This window comes from Phyllostomus hastatus, unplaced genomic scaffold (genome assembly GCF_019186645.2).
Source record: "Phyllostomus hastatus isolate PE091 unplaced genomic scaffold, TTU_PhHast_1.1 phas_scaffold_129, whole genome shotgun sequence".
NCBI lineage: Eukaryota > Metazoa > Chordata > Mammalia > Chiroptera > Phyllostomidae > Phyllostomus > Phyllostomus hastatus.
This window is the reverse complement of record NW_025334009.1, coordinates 34,235,190-34,256,800: the sequence shown is the minus strand read 5'-3', so window position 1 is coordinate 34,256,800 and position 21,611 is coordinate 34,235,190. Positions and strand designations below refer to the sequence as shown.

Below are 21,611 nucleotides of genomic sequence, written 5' to 3'. Positions count from 1 at the left end.
CTCACCTCCTGTGTGCCTGAAGAGCAGGGCCTGTGAGTGTTCGCAGCTCTGATTGTTACAGTGCTCTTGTTTTTTACATTAAACACAGTTGTCCATATATTAGGAAAAATGCTGGAGTGCTTGAGAAGCAAACTGGAAACCCACTTGCCTTTGTATAAAAACTTCCCATAGTTAAGGTGCTGACAGCAGGGGTACTTCTGAGCTCGCTGCCTGGCCGGGCAGAATCTGGCAGTGGCTGCAGACAGAGGAACAAACCAATTGCTGAGGTGAATGCCCACGAGGCTTCTCCTGGTTGGATGTGGTTGAACTGGCCCCTGAGGCACAGTGCATCCAGGGCTGGATTTCATTCTGGTGCTGAGTTGGTGTTCTAGGGCAGTGATACTCAAATCTCACTGTGCACTTCAGTCACCTGGGGTTCTTGTTAAAATGCTGATTCTGACTGAGACGTTTGGATCAGGGCCCAAGAGTCTGAATTTCCAACAAGCTCCTGGGAGACACAGATGCTGTGATGCTGACATCAGTGACACCTGGGAACTTCAATCCACTGCATCTTCAGAAACTTGTGAAGGTGGAGGTGGAGTTTATTTTAAACAGGTAGTTCTGGTATATACCTAGGAACCTTAGAAAGTGAAACCTATAATCTTCAAAAGTAGTGCAATTAGTGGGCCCAGTATGCACCTGAAATTTTCCTCTGGTCAGCAAACAACCCCCTCACCTACAAGGTTTATGAAGACCCTCCCTCGTGGCTCCCCCAGGTTGGGGAATTCCTCTCAGGGCACAGAGCATGGTGATTCATCATCCCTGTCACACTGTGAACCCCTGTGACACAGTGACTGGGTTTTAATGCCCTCTGTTGTCCTCCTGCTGTGTGGCTCAGAGCTCGATAAGTATTTGTTGCCTGAATAAACATATCTGATTTCCCTTCTTTTGTGGGTAATGAACACCAGCCTGTTACTAGGCGTTTAGCGGCATAGCCCACTGAGACATGTCTTAAAAATGAGATAGAGGGCCCACTGCAGGAGAGACATCATTTGACTTCCATTTTACCAAGCTTTCCCTGGTTGTCATGCTGAGAAGGGAGTGCAGGGGGACAAGAATGAAACAGGCATGAACGCTGGTGGCTGGGGCTAGAGTGTTAGCAGTGGAGATGAGGAATAGGTGGGTTCTTGACACACTGTGCAGGCAGAGTCAGCAGGATCTGCTGACAGGTGGGATGTGAGGTGTGAGAGAAAGCGTGGAATCAAGGATGACCCTGAGGCTTTTGGCCTGAGCGACTAGAAGCACTGAGCTGGGGAAAGACATGGGTGAAGCAAGCACAGGAGGGCAAGGCTCGGGAACTCAGCCTTGGGCATGTTAACTTGGAGAAACTCTACTTGAGACGTCCAAGGGGAGCTGTCAAGCAGGCAGCTGGTTATATGTATGGGGTTTGGGAGTTTCAAGCTGGACATAATGCCTTTGGGAGTCACCAGCATGTAAGAGGCCTTTAAGTCTCAAGGTTGGATGAGATCACCAAGAGAGTGAGTTCAGGCAGAGAAGAGCACCAAGGATTGAGCTCTGGGATGCTCCAAAGTTAACGGGTTAGGTGGAAAAGGAGGAACCAGCAAAGGAGATGAGGGAAGCAGACGCAGCAGAAGAAAGTTTAACAAGGGAGAAGGAGTAATGAACTTGTGTCAATGCTGTCAGAGGTCAAACATGAGAATAAGAATCAACCACTGGAGTTAGCATGATGAAAGCCACTGGAAACCTTGAAAAGGGTGGTGGTAGAATGACGGGTGAAAGCCTCTTTGGAGCCGTGTAAAGAGAAACAAATGAGAGGAATTCACAACAGTAAGTACAGGTCCCTCTTTTAAGATAGTTTCCTGCAAAAGACAGCAGAGAAGCAAGGCGTGGTATCGGGCAGAGGAGGTGGGTCAAGGGAAGGTTTTGTTCTGATTTTAAGATGGGGAGGTTCCAGTAGAGAGAGAACTGATGATACAGAAGAGAGAGATGGCTTGGCCAAGTACTCACCAGGTGCAATCAATAAAAAAATGAAATCACACTGTACAAAAGACTGTAATCCTGTGGATGGGGGCAGGGGCAGTTTCCATGAAAAGCAACATCAGGCAACCCAGTATGTGTCCTTTACAGCCCTGCCTGGGTAGCTCAGTTCGATAGAGTGTCATCCCTATATGCTAAGGTTGCAGGTTTGGTCCCTTGTCAGGACACACACAAGAATCAACCAAGGAATGCATAAATATTGGATTGGCCAAAAAGTCCGTTATGTTTTTTCCATACAATGTCTCTAGTAGCATTTAGTTGTCTTTAACTTCATTCAAAACAGTTTTGTTAGACTGCATTGTGATAGCTGTCATATCAGCATGCACTTAAAAAATTGGTGAGTTTTTGTATAGCCATTTTAATACTGAAGATGGAAGAAAATATGCAACATTTTTGGCATATTGTGCTTTATTTCAAGAAAGGTAAAAATGCAACTGAAATGCAAAAAAAGATCTATGCAGTGTATGGAGAAGGTGCTGTGACTAACTGAATGTGTCAAAAGTGGTTTGCGAAGTTTCTTGGTACTATTGACATTGTGGCCAAATAATTCTTTGCTGTGGGGCTGTCTCACGCATGGGAAGATGTTTAGCAGCACCCCTGGCCTCTACCCACTGGAAGCCAATAGCAGGAGACAGCCAACATACTCAAAATATCCAAATCAATAAAGTTATTGGTGAAAATGAAAAAAATTGGTGTTTTATTTTGTGAAAAAAAAAGTAACGGCCTTTTTAGCCAACCTAATAAATGGAGCAGCAAATCAATATTTCTCTCTCCCCTTCCCCACCTCTCTAAAAATCAGTAAGTTAAAAAAAATTTACATTAAAAAAAGCAAACCTAAGAGCACCATTTTTAGGCTCCCTGCCATGAGCTCCCACACCTAGCTGCAGCCCCCAGTCCTCTGAGGAGGTGCACACTCCTGCCCCACTCACAGGCAGGGCTGCTGAACTTCAAAGCGGGGAACTTGCTCAAAGGCACAGAAAGGCTGGTGTCAGAGCTCAAATCCAGGGCTGCCGAACATCAGGAGGCCGTGTCTCCACACACTGCTGCACTCACCTGCCTTCCTCCTCCGGCTTCTTGCAGGAAGGAGACACTTTGAGTGGCCCCCCAGCGGTCTCCTTACTTCAGGTTCTCCTGTAAGAGATGGGTGTTCTGAGCCAGACACTGGCAACTCACAATGTTCACAGCAAAACTTCAAGAATATTGGAATAAGAGGAAATAAGACAGACAGGCATTCCTCTTCTTTTCTTTATTAATGAGCTGAGATACACAAAGACTTAATAAAAAGTTACATAAAAGGCTCAAGCATCACCGAGATCTTCAGGCATCACTCTCGTTTCATGACAATGGCCACCTGTTACTACTGTGTAACAGAAGCTGGGCGCTCACAGGCGCTCCATTATTCAAGTATCTTTCCTTCCAGGTAAACCCGACATGGAATTTCTAATCCAATGGGCTGCCAATGGAGGAAGCCTCTCTATGGCTCTGGATTTCCTATAACACATGAAGGGCCTCTGAGTTAGAGCTGCCAGGTGTTAGTGGGTCACATCTGGCAAAGTGAGACAGGCCACACTGGGCCACCAGGCACTCTCCACAGCAAGCGCCACAGGAAGGTGGGAGGCAAAGTCCTAAGAAAAACCATCTAAACTTCCCCTGTGTGGCAAAGTGCAGAGGAAGTCAGTGGCCATACCCCCAGGCCGTGGGGGTGGGGAGGATGGCTAGGATTATCTGCTGGGGAGAAAAGGAGCCCTTGAAGGGGGAGGGGGTGTCAGAATTTTAGAAGGAAATCTGAGAGCACACAATGCAAAGGCATGGGGTGAGAGGGTTTCAGGAAGGGTGTGCTCCAGGGGACGTACCATTCAGGCAGTTTGGAAAAACAGTGGGAACACTGGGATGTCATGAAAGACATGAGTCCCACTGGGCTCCTCAGTCATGGAGTAGCATGACCAGCTGCTTCCCAGACTGACCCTGCTAGGTGACCATGGAGAAACCATACTGGGGATGCCCCAGGGCACCCTCCACTCTGGCCTATCTGGAGCCTTCACTGCCACAAGGGCCCATGATTCTCTAAAACACAAAGAACTATCTTTTACAAGTATTATTCACCCATCTCACCTACGAGGAAAATGAGGTCATAGGAGATGAAGGCTGACCATTGGTTCAACAGCAGAGGCTGCAGAAGGCCACCCCTTCACCAGTTTTTCTCTAGGGCACTGTGGAGTTCGGCTGTGGGCTGAGGGCAGGATGATGTCCTGTAAGGTGGGGCTGGGGAAGGGGCAGGTGTACTGCCCCTGTTGGGTGGGGTTGGGGTCGTGGACTAGAAGTAGTTGGAACCCCATTTGCCTGGTTACCTTCCTGGCTAAAGGCTTCATTCTATGTCAGCTGATCTGCCTCTAAGACTCTCTGTGTAGTGTTCAGGGAATTGCGGGCTCCACAGAGGGCAGGGTGTGCTGGTGGTGGTCCGTGCCCTGGAGATGTTTTCCACCAGTGGACACTGCCCTGTGTGCGGGGCTTCTGGTCCCACTCACCACTGCCTGGGTGCAAAGCACCTCCATCCTGACTCCCTCCCTCCTGCCCGCCTCCGCCTCACCCCCAGTTTGCAGCTACCGTCAACCTGCACACGGGCTGCTGGCTCAGAGGAGCATCGGGGTTGGAAAGAGCCTTGTCCTGCTCATGTTTAAAGTGTCCCTCAGTGAACATTATAGGATCTTGGGAAGCTGTGAGGTGCCTGATCTGGAATGTTCTTTGTTATCTTTTCTTTTAAGATAACAGAAAAAGAGGCCATTTACACAAATAAAGAAGTTTGATTTCCAGCAAAAGTCTCAACTGTTTCATTCTGCAGCAGGATCGCTCTTAGGCTGGCCCCACGGTGCTGGTGATGTCGCCGAGTTAGCACTCAGCACACTTTCAAAACTGGAGAAGGACCCAGGAGTCCTGATGTCCAGCTGGGCACTCACTTTCCCTGGGGTCCTTTCTCCAAACAGCGGCCAGGCCACCTGCTATGGATATTCTAGTTTGCCTAGTGACCTGACGTGTAATGTTTAGGAAATCAGGTTCACTAGCTGCATTGCCTGATCTTCTGACCTTCTCTCAGGGGTGCCCTGCTGGTCTGCTGCCCCTCCACTGCCACCCCAGCCCCCAATTCCAGTCTTTGGCTCTCAGCAGCAGCACCTGAGTGGGTGGTGGACATCATGAGGGAGCTGGGTGACTGTCCCCTTGTAGAAACGTGTGTAGGAGAGCGATAACATCACCTCAGCCTTCCTTTCTTCTCCAATCATATGTTACAGTTAAGGTCCGAGGGGATAATAAAAGCAGGAGCCAAAAAGGCAACCTGATGCTCAGTTTGCAAAGGATTAAAGGGGACTGTTATTTACTGGGTGTAAGAAGTGGTGGTCAGTTGATCAGAGGGAAAACGGTTTCAGGTGTTGGTGCTGTTTCAGAAAGCACAGTACCGGATCATTTTTGGGTAAGAGTCAGCATGAACCAGAATTTCCTGAATGGCGCCATGTCAGCTCACTCTGACGTGGAGAAGCGTGTGGGCCCGTGTCAGTGGGTCGGTGTCGGAGAGGTACCAGGCAGTACTGGCGAGGAGAGGAAGCCCTGTGACCGGCTGGGAAGAACAGACGTGAACCCACACTGACTGGAAAAGAAAGGAACATACAGGCAGATCCACTCACTTTAGTTTATACATTTCCAGGATAACAACGCCCCTTTGGAACTGACTGGCTAGTCTCTCCAGTTTACAGGCCATGAGCAGGGTCTGCTTCCCCCGAGGCCTCCAGCTGCAGCCTCCGTTTACTTCCAGTCTTGCGGTCACTGAACTTTCATACTGAGCTGAGTTTTGGCACTGCTGGGAAAACTCAGTTACAAAACAAAACAAAACAAAACACAAAACCACAATATTCCAGACAGGTTGTCAGAGAGATCTGCTGAAGACTTGAAACTTCACCAGTCAGTGGACACAGACCCCCTTGATACAATAATAATCACTAAAATAATTTAAAATTCTACAAAAGACACCCAATCTCAGACACCGTGGACTGGAGACAAGGGGGGAGTCGGGTCATGGCTTGTTTTGCACCCTGTACGTGGTGGATAAATGCTTCCACCTCAAACCAGCACTACGTAGTCCAAAAACAGAGCACAGCCACCGAGAGGTGGGAGGGATCGGGCTGAATCAGCATGAGGGGCTCGGGTGCTGCTTCTGTGTGGTGGTGCTTCCCTGTGTCTTGTGAGACACAGGAAGGCCTGTGCCCTTTTGGTGAAGCCAAACCCAATCTCCTCCCCGCCCACCCTCCCTCTCTCCCTTCCTGTGCCAAGTCCTTGGATCAAGGGTCATGGTTAGAAATGGTTTTCAGTGAGGTTAGGCAGTAGAGGGGGCCCGAGGCCTGGCCAGTGCATGGTCACTGTGCCCAGGGCCTCAGGCCCATCACAATATCACACACTGAAGTTTGTGGGTGCCAGTGGCCCGGTCTCCCCGCCATTTGGTCTTCTTCTTCTTCTTCTGGCTTTTTTCTGGAATCTGTTGCCTTTTGAGACAGTGAAGGGCAGAAAATCAAAGTCAGAATGGGCTTTGCTTCTCTCTGTCCCTTTCTTCCCTTGGCCTTGGGTCTGCGGGGCTGGGGGCTCATGAGGGCAGGATGGAGGGAGCTGTCTCACTGTCCTAGGTGCTGGAGGAGGGCAAAGCCTGGACAGTGTCTCTGAGGCAAAGGGAGTGGGGAGGGGGAGAGGGCAAAGCCTGTCATCCTCCTGGTGCAAAGTCCCGCCATCGTTCTGTGGCCACGCTGATCTAAATCATGTTCTACGTCATGTGCTACATAGTGTGGACCTGCATTTCCATGTTCGTGTTTTAAATAAAATGGCAGGTCAACCGAGTACAAAAGCTTTATACATATTTTCTGTTAATTTTTCCCATGTCTTGGAACTAGAAGTCTGTAACCAAGACTTTACCACCTCCTAGTGATAGCACATCCTAAATGGAGGCAAAATGCCCAGGAGAAAAATAACTTCAAGAGTGCATAAGACGAAGGCTGCAACGTCTCACTCCACGCTGGGAGGCTGTGGAGCGCATGTGTCTGCGCTTGTTTGATGCGCCCGGGGCTGCGGGTGGCAGGACGGGAAGGACACTGTTAGAGCCCTGCATGGCGTTTCACAACAACCAGCCGAAGGCAACACGCTGAAGGCATGGTGCCTGAGGACCACTGGTTAGGCTGCTCTGTACGTGAGGATTTTGGAAATGGGAAAGGTGGGCGATGGGGACAGCAGCCGGGAGCCTGTTTCAGTCACCTGAGCATGAGGTGATCGAGGTTTGAACCCTGACTGTGCAGAGGACTGTATGAGAGACTGCTGACTGGGACTGTGACACTTGAAGATGGACCGTGTGTGGGGTCTGGAAAGGGACACACACTCAAGCCCTCTGCGACCTAGGCCGGACAGTTGGAATGTGGCTTGTTCAGGTGAAATGTCAAAGGGCAGCTGTGGGGCTGGGGGCACATGAAGGCAGGATGGAGGGGCTGCCTCACTAGCTGACCTGCAGAAGCCGGGGTGGGGGGGCCGGGGAGAAGGCTGAGCTGTCGCCTCCGGCAGAAGGCACTTCCATGTGGCTGGCGATGGGCTTCCCCCGCAGGCAGTGGGGTGGGCAGAGGTAGGTGGGACGAGGGGAGGGATGAAGAAATAAATGGAGGGACAAGAAATCTAAAAATAGGCCCCCAAATGCCCAGCCTCAGCCTTGGACCTAGGAACCTTGTTACTCCAGCCCTCCTGGTGCCCCTCCTGCTGCAGACAGAGGGCCCATTTCCAGGGAGGTGTGTGGTCTCACCTGATCACTCTGACCAGGTCATGGAAGGCTTTGTCCACGTTGAGTGGTGGGTCCTTGGCACTGGTTTCTATGTACGAAATCTGAAAGGCAAAGCTTACTTTTGGTAAAAGCGGCACTGAGATCCACAAAGTCTCGTTCCCTAAAAACTCGAGTTCTCAGACATCCTGAGGAACCACATGCGTTTAAAGGCCCCACAGAACCCTGGCTCCAGTGGCCCCGAGGCCCTTGGGTGGCTTCTCACCGAGGCTGGAAAGTTTTACTGACAGTGTTTTCAAGTCCCTCTTGTTCTCTCACCAGAGATATTTAATAGCTCCCTAAAAATAGAATTAAAATGATCTTTTCATATACTTGAAGACTAAAGACTTTCATTTGTCAAACTAAAATACATTCTGATTCCACTCATTTTTCTTCTGAGGTCTATTTTTCCACCTTGGGGGGACTTCTGTCCCCCTTCCCAGGCCTCCGAAGGAGACTCGGGGGGAACGGCTGAGGAGAGGCTGTGCCACAGCCAGGATGCTGAACCCCGGTGACCCCTGGCCGGTCCGCTCCTCCCACCTCGACCAGACTGCCCGACCCGGCTTGTCTGCAGCCCGGAGCTCCAAGCTCAGCCTCGTTTACTAAAGGCTTGTGTCTGCACATCTGATGCACAGTAATCAGCACTGGGCTGAAAGGCAGCTGCACGTTGGGAGGTACGGCCAGTGTGACCCTGCAGAACGGGTCATGAGGGCCGTGTCCACACCAAGCCTGGCAGAGGGATGAGAACAAAGGCCCTGTGAGGTCAGGACACAGTCCTGAGCACTCATCCTCACCCATAACAGGGACCCCACAAAGTCAGGAAGGGCTCACTCCCACTGCCCTGTGAGAGGAGAGCACTCGGGGATCACCCAGCACGCACGGGACTCTCTACACGAGATGGAAGTGAGCCAACTGTGACTGGACTGAAGGGCTTTGGGACTTTTCCTAATTTTTTCCTCATTACAAAATTAAGGCATTTCATAATAACATATTTGAAAAAGAAAAGCACAGTAAACAGAATAAAAATGATCCGCACTTGAAATACAGGGTGGGGGAGGTAAGTTGATATTTTAGAGGAGTATTTGAGAACACGTCCTACTGGTTCTTTCCATCAGGTATCCCGGGGAGAGGCCAGATGCTCACCCAGGGCTGCGGCATCAGCAGGAGGAGGGTCCCATGGTAGCTGCTCAGACACAAAGGTCAGAGCACAAAGGGCAGGGCTCGGCTGGCCTTGAAACACTCATCTGACTAATACTTGAGCCACTTGATAAGCCTGAAAGGAAACTGGCCTCCCCCACAGGCAGCCAGACTTAAGGATGTTCTTTGAGATGACTGTGGGCTGTTTGGCCTCCCAGGTAGGTCTCAATATCCCTGACCTCCCTTAACCCTTATCTTAACCATTAGAGGTGAGTAAGCGTCTCCATTTTGCAGTTGGGAAAACTGAGCTTAAAGTGGCGACATGACTGACTGCCCAAGGCCACAATGCGGAGATTCAAGGTTTGAACCAGGTTCATGTTCCACTTCCCACCTGGCCTTCCCAGGTGGGGATACTGAGGTCACCTTTTGAGCTTCTTCCAGGTGTGGTAGGTGTCCCAGTACACCTGGTACCAGAGTCCTAAGTGACCTCGTGAGGCCAGGACAACGTGCTTCCCTGTGCACACTCAGAGGGGAAACGGAACGGCACCTGCAGCTGGGGCTGGGCCCTGCCTGGAGCCCTTGCATGTCCTATATAGTTCTGCCAGCTCAGTAAGTCCCAGGCTCCAGAGCCTCACATCACAGCTGTCTGCCCCATGGCATCACTCAGAAGTATGCAAGCTGTAGTATCCCCAGGACCCCAGACACCCTCCACCGCCTTTCTGGGGGCCCTGCCTCTACCACTGAAGAAACACTGATGTGTATTAGTTGGCTCCTAGAATTCCAGGATTTTGGTGGCAACAGGACCTAAACCAAGGGAGGCCCTGCAGTGAACAGGAGTACCATCTGACTCCACTAAAGGACCAGGAAGTGCCACCTTCCTGCACTGGGTGGGGCCATCTGCTTTGGTCAGCTGAAGAGAAACGGGTTTTATGAACTCTAAGATTAGCATGTTGTCGACAATAGCTTGCAGAGTATTTGGCCAAATGATAAATGAGGCAGCAGCATTTTTTTAGAAGCATCGGCTGAGAGACAGAGACCGGGGTTCGGGGTGGGGGTGGGGTACTACTCAGCAGCATGAGGTTCCTGGAAGCCACCTGACCTCCTGGGTCTCCTTCACTTTGATTTGCAGTGCCCTGGTCCCACCCCCCGCCCAGGGCTGCTGGGAGGAACACCGAAGGGGTTTGTGAAAGGCCTCAGCAAACCCTCTTCAGGTCACTGTATGAAGCTCAAGACTGTGAGTGGGAATGGCTCCGTAGGCCGCTCTCTGTCCAGGATGTTGGGCCAGTGGAGGGGGCCTGGGTCTAATGCTAAATCAGTGGTCAGTTCCTAAGCCTCGTCTAGAAACTTCTGAGCAGCACCCTTCCTGGCTGGTCGTCCCTCATCTTGAGGCAGGGACTGTGCCTGGCTCCATGACGTGGCATTCTGGTCCTCGAACACCACCGAGCGCTCAGTCCCTCCTGCCACTAGGATCCTCCTCAGCCCCCCACGTCACAACACTGAGTGTCCCAGCCCCAGTCCCAGGCCCCGCACTATGTGCGGCCACTCCGGTGGGTGCTGACTTATCTCCGTGCTGCTGACTGCCCAGGTTTACCTCCAGGCCAGTATATCTGACAGCTGTCTTTGCATCTCCGCTGGATTATTACCTGGCTACTCACACTAATGAGATCTAAAACCCAGCTCCTCGTCTCCCGAGGCCCAGTTACTGCAACTTCTGTTTTCTGAAAGTGACTCATGCCCCACATCGTGGAGTCATCCTCGATTCCTCTGCTCCTCCTCACCCCCAGCCAATCTGTGAACAAATTCTGTTGGCTCTCTCAGAATTGCATCCAGAATGCGACCATTTCTCGCCACCTTCATGAGCGCCACGTGGGCCCATGTCAGCTTGCACCCGGGTTATGGCAGCCCCTAACTGGTGCCCCTGCTTCCACCCATGTCCCCACAGACCACTCTCCACGTGGCCACCAGAGTGAAGCTCTTCAGCCATGCATCAGACCACATTGCTCTTCACCAAGACCCTCCACAGGAATCCCCCTCACTCCGAGTGAAAGTCCATAAGCCTCAAACCACCTCCCTGACTGCATGCCTGCTGCTCACCCCTCCCATTCCTGCTCCAGCTACACAGGCCTCCTCGCTGTTCCCCACACTCTCGCCTCAGGGCCTCTGCACTGAGTACTACCCTCTGCTGCAACATTCTTTCCCCTGACACCCTAGGGCTTATTTCCTCACTGACACACAGCCTTCCCAGCAAGGCCCTCCCTGGCCACCCTGTTAGGGGAAGCACCCCCCACCCCCACCCCACAGTCCCAGCCCTCTCCTCTGATTTACTCTTTTCTCACAGCACGTGTCACCTCTGACACACGGTAACTGCTTGGTTTATTGTCTGTTCCTGCCACTAGAAGGAAAGGCGTTGTGTTTCCCAGGGCCTAGGAGTGTCGAATGAACATGTGAATGAACGCAGAAGGCAGAGACGAGTGGGACGACCTCTCAGTGAGGCCCCTTCCTCTACTCACAGAGCTGGCCCACTGGGCAGAGAGCAGGGGCCACCTGGCAGCCTTCCTGGCAGGCACGGCAGACTTCCACATAACTGACCACTGAGGCCTGGGGCACAGGTTGTGCCAATGTGGGCAGAGGTGGGAAGTCCAGTGACCCCACCCAGCACCATCCAGATGGCAAAGGGGCATCACCGTGAACTAAAAACAGAACCAACGTGTCTCCTGACACCATGTAGCCTGAGAAAACCTCAGGTTGAATACTTGTAAGGTGGAAATAAATGAATCTACTTCAGCGTGTGGTTCTGAGGAGTACCCCCCAGCACAACACCCGGCACAGAGCAGGGCTTAGTGAATGACAGCTGATCCGAGAATTCTGAGCATAACCAGGCAGCTAGCTCAGAGACAGGACAAAGCCGATCCTCCGCACAGCCCAGAGATCAGCCTGCTGCGTTGGGGGCCAGGAGGGGGCTTGTACGCCACAGTTTGCAGTCCACTGTGCAGGCACCTGCTCCACACGTTAGAGCCTCTAACCACTGACAAGAGGGTGCTCTCTCTCTGGCCTGTGGTTTTATTTCACAAAATATCCCACATCGCATGTGCCCGCAAAGCCTTCCCATGGAACCTAGCCCACCACGTACGAGGCTCGAGTTCCATTCACGTAGACAGGACTGCAGGAGTGATGAGGCGTTGACTTCCATACATCCCCTGGCACCCCCCAATACACACACACACACGCGCGCATGCACAAAACTTACATTGTGTTTGGTCGCCATTTCCTTTCCTTGCTCCCTGGTGATTTTCCTCAAATGCATCAAGTCGACCTTGTTGGCCACAAGGATCATGGGGAATGACTCCCTGGGAAACAAAGGATCGGCAGCTCGTGAGTTTTTTTTTGTCCCCACCCCTAGCGAGGCCGGTGCAACCATACCAGGACTGTTTAGGACTGTTGCAAGATGAGTGAGAGGCCCCCAGGGGACCCCTTGGCTCAGAACGGTCACCGAGGGCACTGAGGGGCTGCTGGCCAGGGGCTGGGCTCCCAGACCTGCTCCCTTCCACCTCTCCATCACCCTGATGCGCCCACTGGGCAGGACCGCTGTGGCCATCAGTACTGACTCGTGAAGAGCGCCAGGGCCAGGGTGTGTCACACCGCTGGCGCTCAGTGAATGGCAGCTGCAATCAGGACGACTCTCAGGAAAGCAAGGGCGGGATCAAGGGACATGTCTACCCTGAAGATGCCCCCTGACATGTGTGGCCGAATTGCTGTCCGAACTGAATAAAATGCCAGTCCGGCAGCAGCTGTGTCAGCACTGGCTGTTATTATTAGGAAAATTATAATTGGACAAGTGAAAATGTACTTTATTATTTTCCCTTGCACTTCTTTGGTTAGCTAGAAGGATAAACAGTTATGTACATCTCATTCATTTGTATTTTCTTTTTTGAGATTCCCACAGTCAGGGGCTGAACCCACATTTCTCTTCTAGAGTTTTGTGTGAGTGTGAGAGTGTGTGTGCGCACATGTATGAAGGAGAGAGAACTGTGTGTTCCTTTACCTCGTAAAGTCATTAACACTCTGCCTTTGAAGTAGGTGTTAACTGAATTTTTGAAATTTACTGAGATTTTCTCAAAGTTTGCTTTTTTTACTTTCTTTACATTGCCTCCTTAAGATACAATTAACTGAAAAAAATAGTCAGGCTTACATTCAAATGCGATTTAATCAATTACAATGTATATTGGAGGGAAAAAACCTCATTTTTTCTTTGTACTAAAAATTGGTTAAATTGGAGCTGAAAAATAGACATGTTTCTTATGACCCCTGAATTCACTGGTGGGACCGTTTGGGGGGATGGGAGGGGCTGACCCTGGAAGCCCTGGAAGCCGCTGGATCCTGCAGAAAGAACCAGCGCAGGAGTTGGAGGGACCAAGGTCTGAATTCAGCCTGCCCCTCCATGCCTCAGTTTTCACCTGAGAACGTGAGTGAGAGACAGAGACAGACAGACAGAGCCTGCTCAGAGCCAGGAGCCGGGGAGCCTGGCCCAGCTGTGCTCACCTGTCCTTGACGCGCAGGATGAGCTGGTGGAAGCGGTCCACGTGCTCGAAGCTGGCCTTGTCCGTGACGGAGTAGACGATGAGGAAGCCGTCCCCTGTGCGCATGTACTGCTCCCGCATGGCACTGAACTCCTCCTGCCCAGCCGTGTCCAGCACTGGGGTGGGAGGGGGCCAGTCAGGGCTGTCACCAGCCACCCTGGAGTCTCCGGTGGCCTGCAGACCCCCACGCCGCTGCTCTGTTTCCTAACATGGGGATCGTCAGGGCTGCTCTGAGTTAATGAACCTTAGTTCATTGGCCCTCGGAGCCATCCATGGCACAAGGATGCCCTGCAAGGGTGCCCACTGGGAGACTATTATATCTGCCTGGGGCCCTCTCCCCATGTCTGGGCCTGGGACCCCTTCCCCCGAACCCACCTTCTCCCTACTCCCCTTGCCTTGGCAGCTGACTCTGACCCACAGCATTTTGCTGTCTGAGCCCCCATGACTCTCCCTGCCTCTATACAGACCCTTCTTGGCACTGTTCTTGCTACCTGTTTAACAGATGCTGACCCTCAGCATCCAAAGGCAGGGACCTGGTTGTGTGAGTCACCTGTCTACTCGGGGCGGGGGGGGGAGCCTGGCACAAACGATGCCCAAACAGGAGCTGAATGAATAAATGAATGTGAAGTCTATCCAATTTTGATCATCCATGTATTCATTCATTTAAGAAATATTTGAGAGCCTACTGTGTGCCGGGCAGTGTTGTAGGCACTATGGAGATGGGGTGAGTGAAGCAAAATCCTTGCTCCCAACTCACTCTACTCTGACCAGACCGAACTCTCTCTCTTCCTGGAGGAGGTGGAGCAGCTGGTCACAGATAACAATTACTTATGATCTAGTAGTGAGACAGATAAACAAATGAATAAATAATAAGATTTCCAGTGGAGACAACTACCTATGATAAAGAACACTATGGCTGGTTGGAGGTGCCTGGCAGAAGTGGGTGTCATGTTGGATAGGGAAGCAGAGTGTCTTGCAGCAGCTGGTATTTGAGCAGTAACTAAATGGCGGCAGGGAGAGGGCCCTGCAGCCCCGGGGCAGAGCATTCCAGGCAGAGGGAACATGGGGAGGAGGCATGCCAGGGCAGGCCTGATGGCCTGGGGAGTTGGGGGGCAGGTCTGGGGGTCCACTGCACCAGGGTAGGGCCTATGTCTTTCCAAGCAAGAGAGAGGCCCCTGGAGAGCCTGGGCTGAAGAGTCACATGATCTGAAGGACATCTGAAAAGCTCACCCTGGATGCTGGGCAAGCGCAGATGAGGAGTGGAAGCAGAGACATGACTTAGGTGGTGGTTAGGGCGTAACCAGGCAAGAGGGGGTGATAGGGGTGGGGGGTGGATGTTGTGAGAGGTGACCCGATTCAGGTCATTTTCTAAGACAGAGCCAGGGCTTTCCAGAGCGACTGTGGGGAGGTAGGGGGTGAGAGAGAACATCACTGAGGACAAGGGCTGCTTGGGCCTGAGCCACATAAATGGTGCCGTCAGATGCTGTGATGGGGAAGGCTGGGTGAAAACAGGGTGTGAGAGGCTCAGTTCCCCAGACAGGCTTGTTCTCTTCACATCATAAACGAGGGGCCGGGCTCCTGAACTTCAGGTCCTTCCAGTTCTGACCCCCTGGAATTATCTGATCGGGATATAAAATGAAGGGGCTCAGAAAACAATATCTATGGCTGAGGACCAGTAGGGGAGACTGAGGCAGTTTCCTCAATGCTTCCCAGGGAGGGGCAGGAGGAACACGTTTACCTGGAGGGAGTGAAGCCTTTTTTCCTAAGTAAACCCCACTCAGAACTGCCATCAACCAAACAGGAAATGGCATGGATTTGGCTGAAGGGGGGATGGGAAGACCTGTATTAAACAGCAGAAGATATCCAGGTAATAGTGTAATTAATATATTCATAGATTTTGAGTGTATATATTATCTAAAGCAAAATCTAGAGACCTAGGATATTTAAAACTACAATTATTCAGAATAAAAAAAAGCCTCGATAGGGAGCTGAAAATCAAAATGGACCATCTGGGAAGAAAAAATAGTCATTTCAGACATCAGAGGTCTTAAACATTATATTACATATGCTTTCTAAAAGAATTCTTGGAGGATACACTCCAGCAAAGTGAAAAATGCATCTATAAAAAAGAAAGATGAGTATTGTAAATAATGATAAGCAAACACAAAATGTAAGCATAAAGTTTAAATATCGTTACAAAATTTGAAGAAAATGAATGAGTGTAGAAACAAAATCTATGATGATCCATCAGCGAAGATGGGGGCTGAGGAAAAGTAAATCACCACTGAAGTTCTTGCTTCATGTGGGATAACATCCCAACGATGACAGAAAAATGTAAGTACACACACACACACACACACTTGTGTGTGCATATGTGTGTGTGTATGTCTATACATGTGTATGTGTGCATGTACAGAATAACTACTAGGACAAAAGTAAAATTCAGAACTTCCAAATAATGAGAAAGAAAGACAGAACAAAGTAACTGGGACCAATCCAACCAAAGGCCATAATAAACTAACCAAACATATGGAGTTGAAACAGTAGATGTGAAGTAAGATGACAGAAATAAATCTAACTATAACTAGTGACTATAAATGAAAATGCATTCAGTTTACCTGTGAAAATAAGATATTTTGTATCTGAGCTCAGGGTTTTTTGGGGGGGGTTTTGCTCTTATTTTTTTAGGTTACACATACAAGTTAGATCATATGGTTTTTGTCTTTATCTGATTTATTTCACTTAGAATATGCCCTCAAGATACAACTATGTAGTTGCCAATGACAAGATTTCATTCTTTTTATGGCTGAATAATATTCCATTATGTATATATATGGAATAGACACTTAGGCTGTTTCCATATCTTGACTATCATAAATACTGCTGCAATGAATGTGGCATGTATCTTTTTGAATTAGTGTTTTCATTTTCTTCGGGTACATACCCAGAGGTAGAATTTCTGGATATGGTATCTCTATTTTTAGTTTCTTAAGTAACCTCTCTACTGCTTTCCATAGTGGTTGTACCAGTTTACGTTCCCACCAACAGTGTACAAAGTTCCCCTCTTTCTCCACATCCTTGCCAACATTTCTTCTTATTTCTTGTCTTTATGGTAATAGCCATTCTAACAGATAGGTGACATCTCATTGTGGTTTTAATTTTAATTCCCTGATAATTAGTGATGTTGAGCACCTTCTCATGTACCTGTTGGCCTTCTGTGTGTCTTCTTTGGAAAATGTCTATTCAGATTCCTCTGCCCATTTTATAACTGGACTCCTTTTTTTTTTTTTTTGCTATTGAGTTGTATGAGTCCTTTATACATTTGCAAATACTTTCTCCCATTACTGTCTCATTTTGTTGTTGGTTTCCACTGCTATGCAGAAGCTTTTTGTTTGATGAGGTCCCATGTGTTTATTTTGGCTTTTGTTGCCTTTGCTTTTGGTGTCAAGTCCAAAATCATCTCCAAGACTGAGGTCAGGAGCTCACAGGTACATGGAATAAACTGGTGGTGGACAGAGGCAGGGGGGAGAGGTAGGGGGAGAGGGGTGTGCAAAATGGATGCAGGTGGTTTAGAGACACAAATTTCTAGTTATAAAATCAATAAACCATGGCTATAATTTATAGCATGGTGACTACAGTAAAAAAATACTGTATTGTACCTTTAAAAGTTGCTAAGAGAGTAGATCTTATAAGTTCTCATCACAAGAAAATTTTTTTTGTAGTATGTATCATGACAGATGTCAATTAGATTCACTGTGGTGATCATTTTGCAATATATACAAATATCAACTCATTACATTTTATGCCTGAACTAATATAATGTTATATGCCAATTATAATTCAAAAAGGCAGATAATTAATACAAAATCCATTATCTACTACTAAAGATATATATAAAATATAGTGACACAGAAAGATAAAAAAATGAAAGAATATGCCAGCCACATGCATCCACAAACAGAATTCAGAGCCAAAGCAATAAACAGGACAAACCAGGGTATTTATAATGGGAAAATCATGAAGTGCCAAAATCACAGATCTGAGCATCTAAGAATGTTGCCTAAAATATAAATAAGTATATGTGTGTGTGCATGTGTGTTATATATATATACACACATAGACACACATACTTATTTATATATACGATTCTTAAAAACAGGAATTGACAAATTCCATAATCACTGTGAGAGAATTGAATGGACTTCCCTTTGAGATAGACAGACAATTGGACAAGACACAGAGAGAACTTCACACTCAAACAGGAAATAAGCATTTTTAAATACACATGAAATCATCACAAAATTGGCCATATGTTAGGCTATAAATAAAAAATGTCAACAAATTCCAGAAAGCAGAAATCATATAAGCCACCTTTTGCCTATAATGCAGTAAGATCAGAAATGAACAGAAACATGAGTATAGAGGAATCTTCCCACTTGAAAATTTTGAAAGCTATACCACTCTCGAACTCCCCAGTTAAAGGGAAAAGCCAGTTAGAAATGCCCACCAATAAACAGTAACAAAACCTCTGGTGTGAGGCCACAGTGATACTCAGAGGAAAAATACCTCTTCAAATGCATTTTTGAAAACAAGAAAGACTGAAATTTAAGTAAGCATTTAAATTAAGAATCTAGAACAGGAAAAATAAATACAACCAAAGAAATAAGAAATTATCACTAAAAGTAGAAATTAGGAAAATGGGACAAAGGAAAAAGTATTGATATCTACAAATAAAAAGCTTATTCCTTGAAAGGACCAATAAAAAAAAAACCCTCTACCAAGTCTCATCAAAGGAAAAAAAGACAAATAAACATTTAGAATTATAAAAGGCCAATGATTATTAGTATAGATATATATTTAATTATGAGAGAAAACTATGTGCAGTTTTATAGCAATAAATTTTTTATTTTTGATGAAATAGATCATTTAAAAAATATAAAGAAGCACAATTGGTTCAAAATATATAAAAGTTGAGTAGGTCAATGATTATCGATGAAATTGATGAAATAAAATCTACCCCATGAATGGCACAAAGCTATTCTTGTAATCTGCAGATTGTTCCAGAGCATGGAAAACACAGAAACTTTCTAAGTCATTGTCAGCGCCCAGCATAACCCTAACAGACTGGACAGAAAGGGCACGTGGGTCTGTGGCGGCTGCCAGGCCCGCCCACTGCAGGGAATGCAAGCAAGGGGCAGCGGGGGGTGGGGGTGGGGTGGATATATTCGGTTATCCATTGGCCAATTCTTTTTTTTTTGAGATCTTATTTATTTCTTTTCATTTTAAGCATGCTTAAGGGTTTGGAACTTTAATGTCACCTCTTTAAATGTACATGCCAATATCAACATGCACCCTACAGCTCGTTTTTAAACAGCAACGGCACCAAGGTACGATTCATCTGTAAATCTCCTGCAGCGTGTACAACACCACAGTGGGTTTTCATTGACAGTGCTGTGAGGTCTTCACCGCATCTGGTTTTAGAGCACACCTGTTCCCCGGAGAGAACCCTGTATCCATGCGCACACATTCTCCACATCATCTTCCCTCCCTGCCTCCCCAAAACTTGGGCAACTACTCACATGCTTTCTGTTCTCTGGAATTGCCTATTCTGGACATTCTATAAATAAAACCATACAATACGTGGTCTTTGGGGACTGGCTTCTTTCACTTCACCTCGTGTTTTCAAGGTGCTTTCATGTTGCACGCATCCGTCCTTTATTCCTCTGCATTACTGAGTAACATCGCGCTGCACCGACACACGGCATTTACTTGCCGATTCGTCAGTTGAGTTTGAGTTGTTTCTACCATTTCCCTCATATGGGTCACGCTGTTTTTTGAATATTTGTGTACAAGTTTTTGTGTGGGCATTCATTTCTTTTTGGATATATGCCTGGGAGTTGATTTGCTGGTCATGTGGTAACTATATTTAACCTTTTGAGGAACTGACAAAGTATTTTCCAAATTGGCGGCACCATTTTACAATTTATGAGTGTTCTAATTTCCCCACTTCCTCATTAGCACTCGTTACCTGTTTTTGATTACAACCAGCCCAGCAGGTGTGAACTGGTGTCTCGCGGTGGTTTTGGTTTACATCTCCCTGGCGGCTGATGATGTCGGGCGTCTCTTCATGCATGTTGGCCCATTGCACGTATTTTCTGGAGAAATATCTAATATCCTTTGCCCACTTTTAAATTAGTTTTTTGTATCTTTATTATTGAGTTGAAGGAGTTCGTTAGGTATACTAGATACAAGTCTTTTATCAGATACACAGTTTGCAGTTTTTTTTCCTTCCATTCTGTGAGCTGTATCTTCAGTTCATGGTATCCTTTGAAACACAAACATCTTTAATTTTGATGAAGTCCCATTTATTTATTTATTTTTAGAAGGAGGGGAGGGGAGGTAAAGAGAGAAACATCGAAGTGCGAGAGAAACGTCAACCCATTGCCTTTCACAATCCCCCTACTGAGGACCTGGCCTGCAACCCAGGCATGTGCCCTGACCGGGAATCCAAATGGCAACCTTTTGGTTTACAGACTGACATTCAATCCACTGAGCCACACCAGCCAGGGCGCCAATTATTTTCTAAGTACCTACTCTGTACCAACTGCTCTGTGTGGTACTTTGAGTTGTTAAAGACTAAGATGCATCTGGCTATCACAATATTTACAGGCCAGCTGGACTGAAGAAAAATAATAATATGAAACAGAAATTGGTACATGCTATGGGAGATCTAGGGTAGGGTGGAGGGGTGGTCTCTTCACCTTGGAAGGATAACAGAAGGTTTTAGCAAAGAGGAGACATTTAATCCTGCTCTAGGAGGAAGAACAGAATTTGACATGAAAAGATGGGGCCTGGGGAAAGGTCTTCTGGGCAGAGAAAGAGCATGAGTGAGGGCCTGGAGGCTGGGAAAGAGAGCAACGAGGAGGCTGGGGCTGGGGTCACAAGGTTTGGGAGGGGGAATAGGAGGTTGAAAGAGGAGACAGAGACACCAGAGGCTGGGGACTTTGGGTGCTAAATGAATACGTTTGAACTCTGTGGGCACTGGGGAGCTATTGAAGGTTCAGAGAGGGGAGGGAGTATAATCAGAGTTTGGCAGCCAAAGAGGCAGGGAGGCCTCTGCCTCCAGGAGGCAGATGCTTTCAGAGGCAGGGAGGCCCTGGAGGCAGGCAGGTGTGTTTGAGATGAAGTGAAAAGAACAAATGGGGCACACAGAGGACACAGAACACAGGAAGTGGCAGTGGGCAACTCGGAGAGAGAGGAGAGTTGAGGGCACCTGGAAATTCCAAACCTTGGGCCCCAGGAGGGCAAGTTCAACCAGGGAGGAGGACATGGGGGCTGAGCTGGGCCTAGTCTGGGGTGAGGTCCCATCCCTTGATCCCTCCCCACATGTACACCTGGAAATAAATGCCTGGCCACAGGCCCCTTGTCAGCAGCTCTGCCTCCAAGACTTCCTGGAGGAGGCTGAAGATAGTGGGCAGCTACACTCTTAGGAAATGATTCTGCCTGTATTCCCCCTGCCTGCTGTTACAAAGGTAGGAGGACTTCCGAGATAGAAAGCATTAGTCACTGTGGGAGAAGAGGTGTTCTGCCAGTGTGTGTGTGTGTGTGTGTGTGTACGTGCAAGTGAGGGAGAGAGAGTGTGTGTGTATGTGCGACAGGCAGCCAGGCTGGGGAAGGAGGGAGAAGTGAGTAACAGAGATTCTGGAGACAGAGGGTCAGCACTGTGCTCCTCTGTCTGGCCTGCCCCAGGCCTCCCACTTGAAGGTCGATGGGGCAGCAGTGTTGCTGAGGGAGATTTAAGTAGAAACCCTGGGGCTGCTCTTAGATCTCGTGGATTTCAGAAACTGAGCTCCACGCGCTGGTGTGATGCATGGGGCCCCAGGCAGGCGGGTGGCCGGCAAGGAGAGGTCACCAGCCTGAGTCTCTGCTGAGTCCTCCTCCCCTCCCCCATTTCTCTCTCTCCCTCCCTTTCCTCCTCCACTGCCCTCCTTCTCCAAGGCTTCTATAGGGAGGCAAATCCTGGCATGGGG

At 48.5% G+C, this 21,611-nt stretch overlaps 1 protein-coding gene across 3 annotated transcripts in view; it reads right to left on the bottom strand.

The window, feature by feature from the left end:
* Positions 1-3,109: 3,109 nt before the first annotated feature.
* MRAS (muscle RAS oncogene homolog) overlaps positions 3,110-21,611 on the bottom strand; it is a 56,448-nt gene continuing 37,946 nt past the window's right edge. For 2 of the 3 annotated variants that reach the window (XM_045857290.1, XM_045857289.1), the window contains exons 3-6: positions 13,544-13,697; positions 12,252-12,351; positions 7,853-7,932; positions 3,275-6,563 (exon numbers count right to left, since the gene is read on the bottom strand). In XM_045857290.1, coding sequence (XP_045713246.1) covers positions 6,464-6,563; positions 7,853-7,932; positions 12,252-12,351; positions 13,544-13,697 — 434 coding nt within the window. In that variant the 3' untranslated portion in view covers positions 3,275-6,463. Of the gene's footprint in view, positions 3,169-3,274; positions 6,564-7,852; positions 7,933-12,251; positions 12,352-13,543; positions 13,698-21,611 lie in introns of those variants that run through there. The other variant, XR_006787808.1, reaches the window with a different exon arrangement.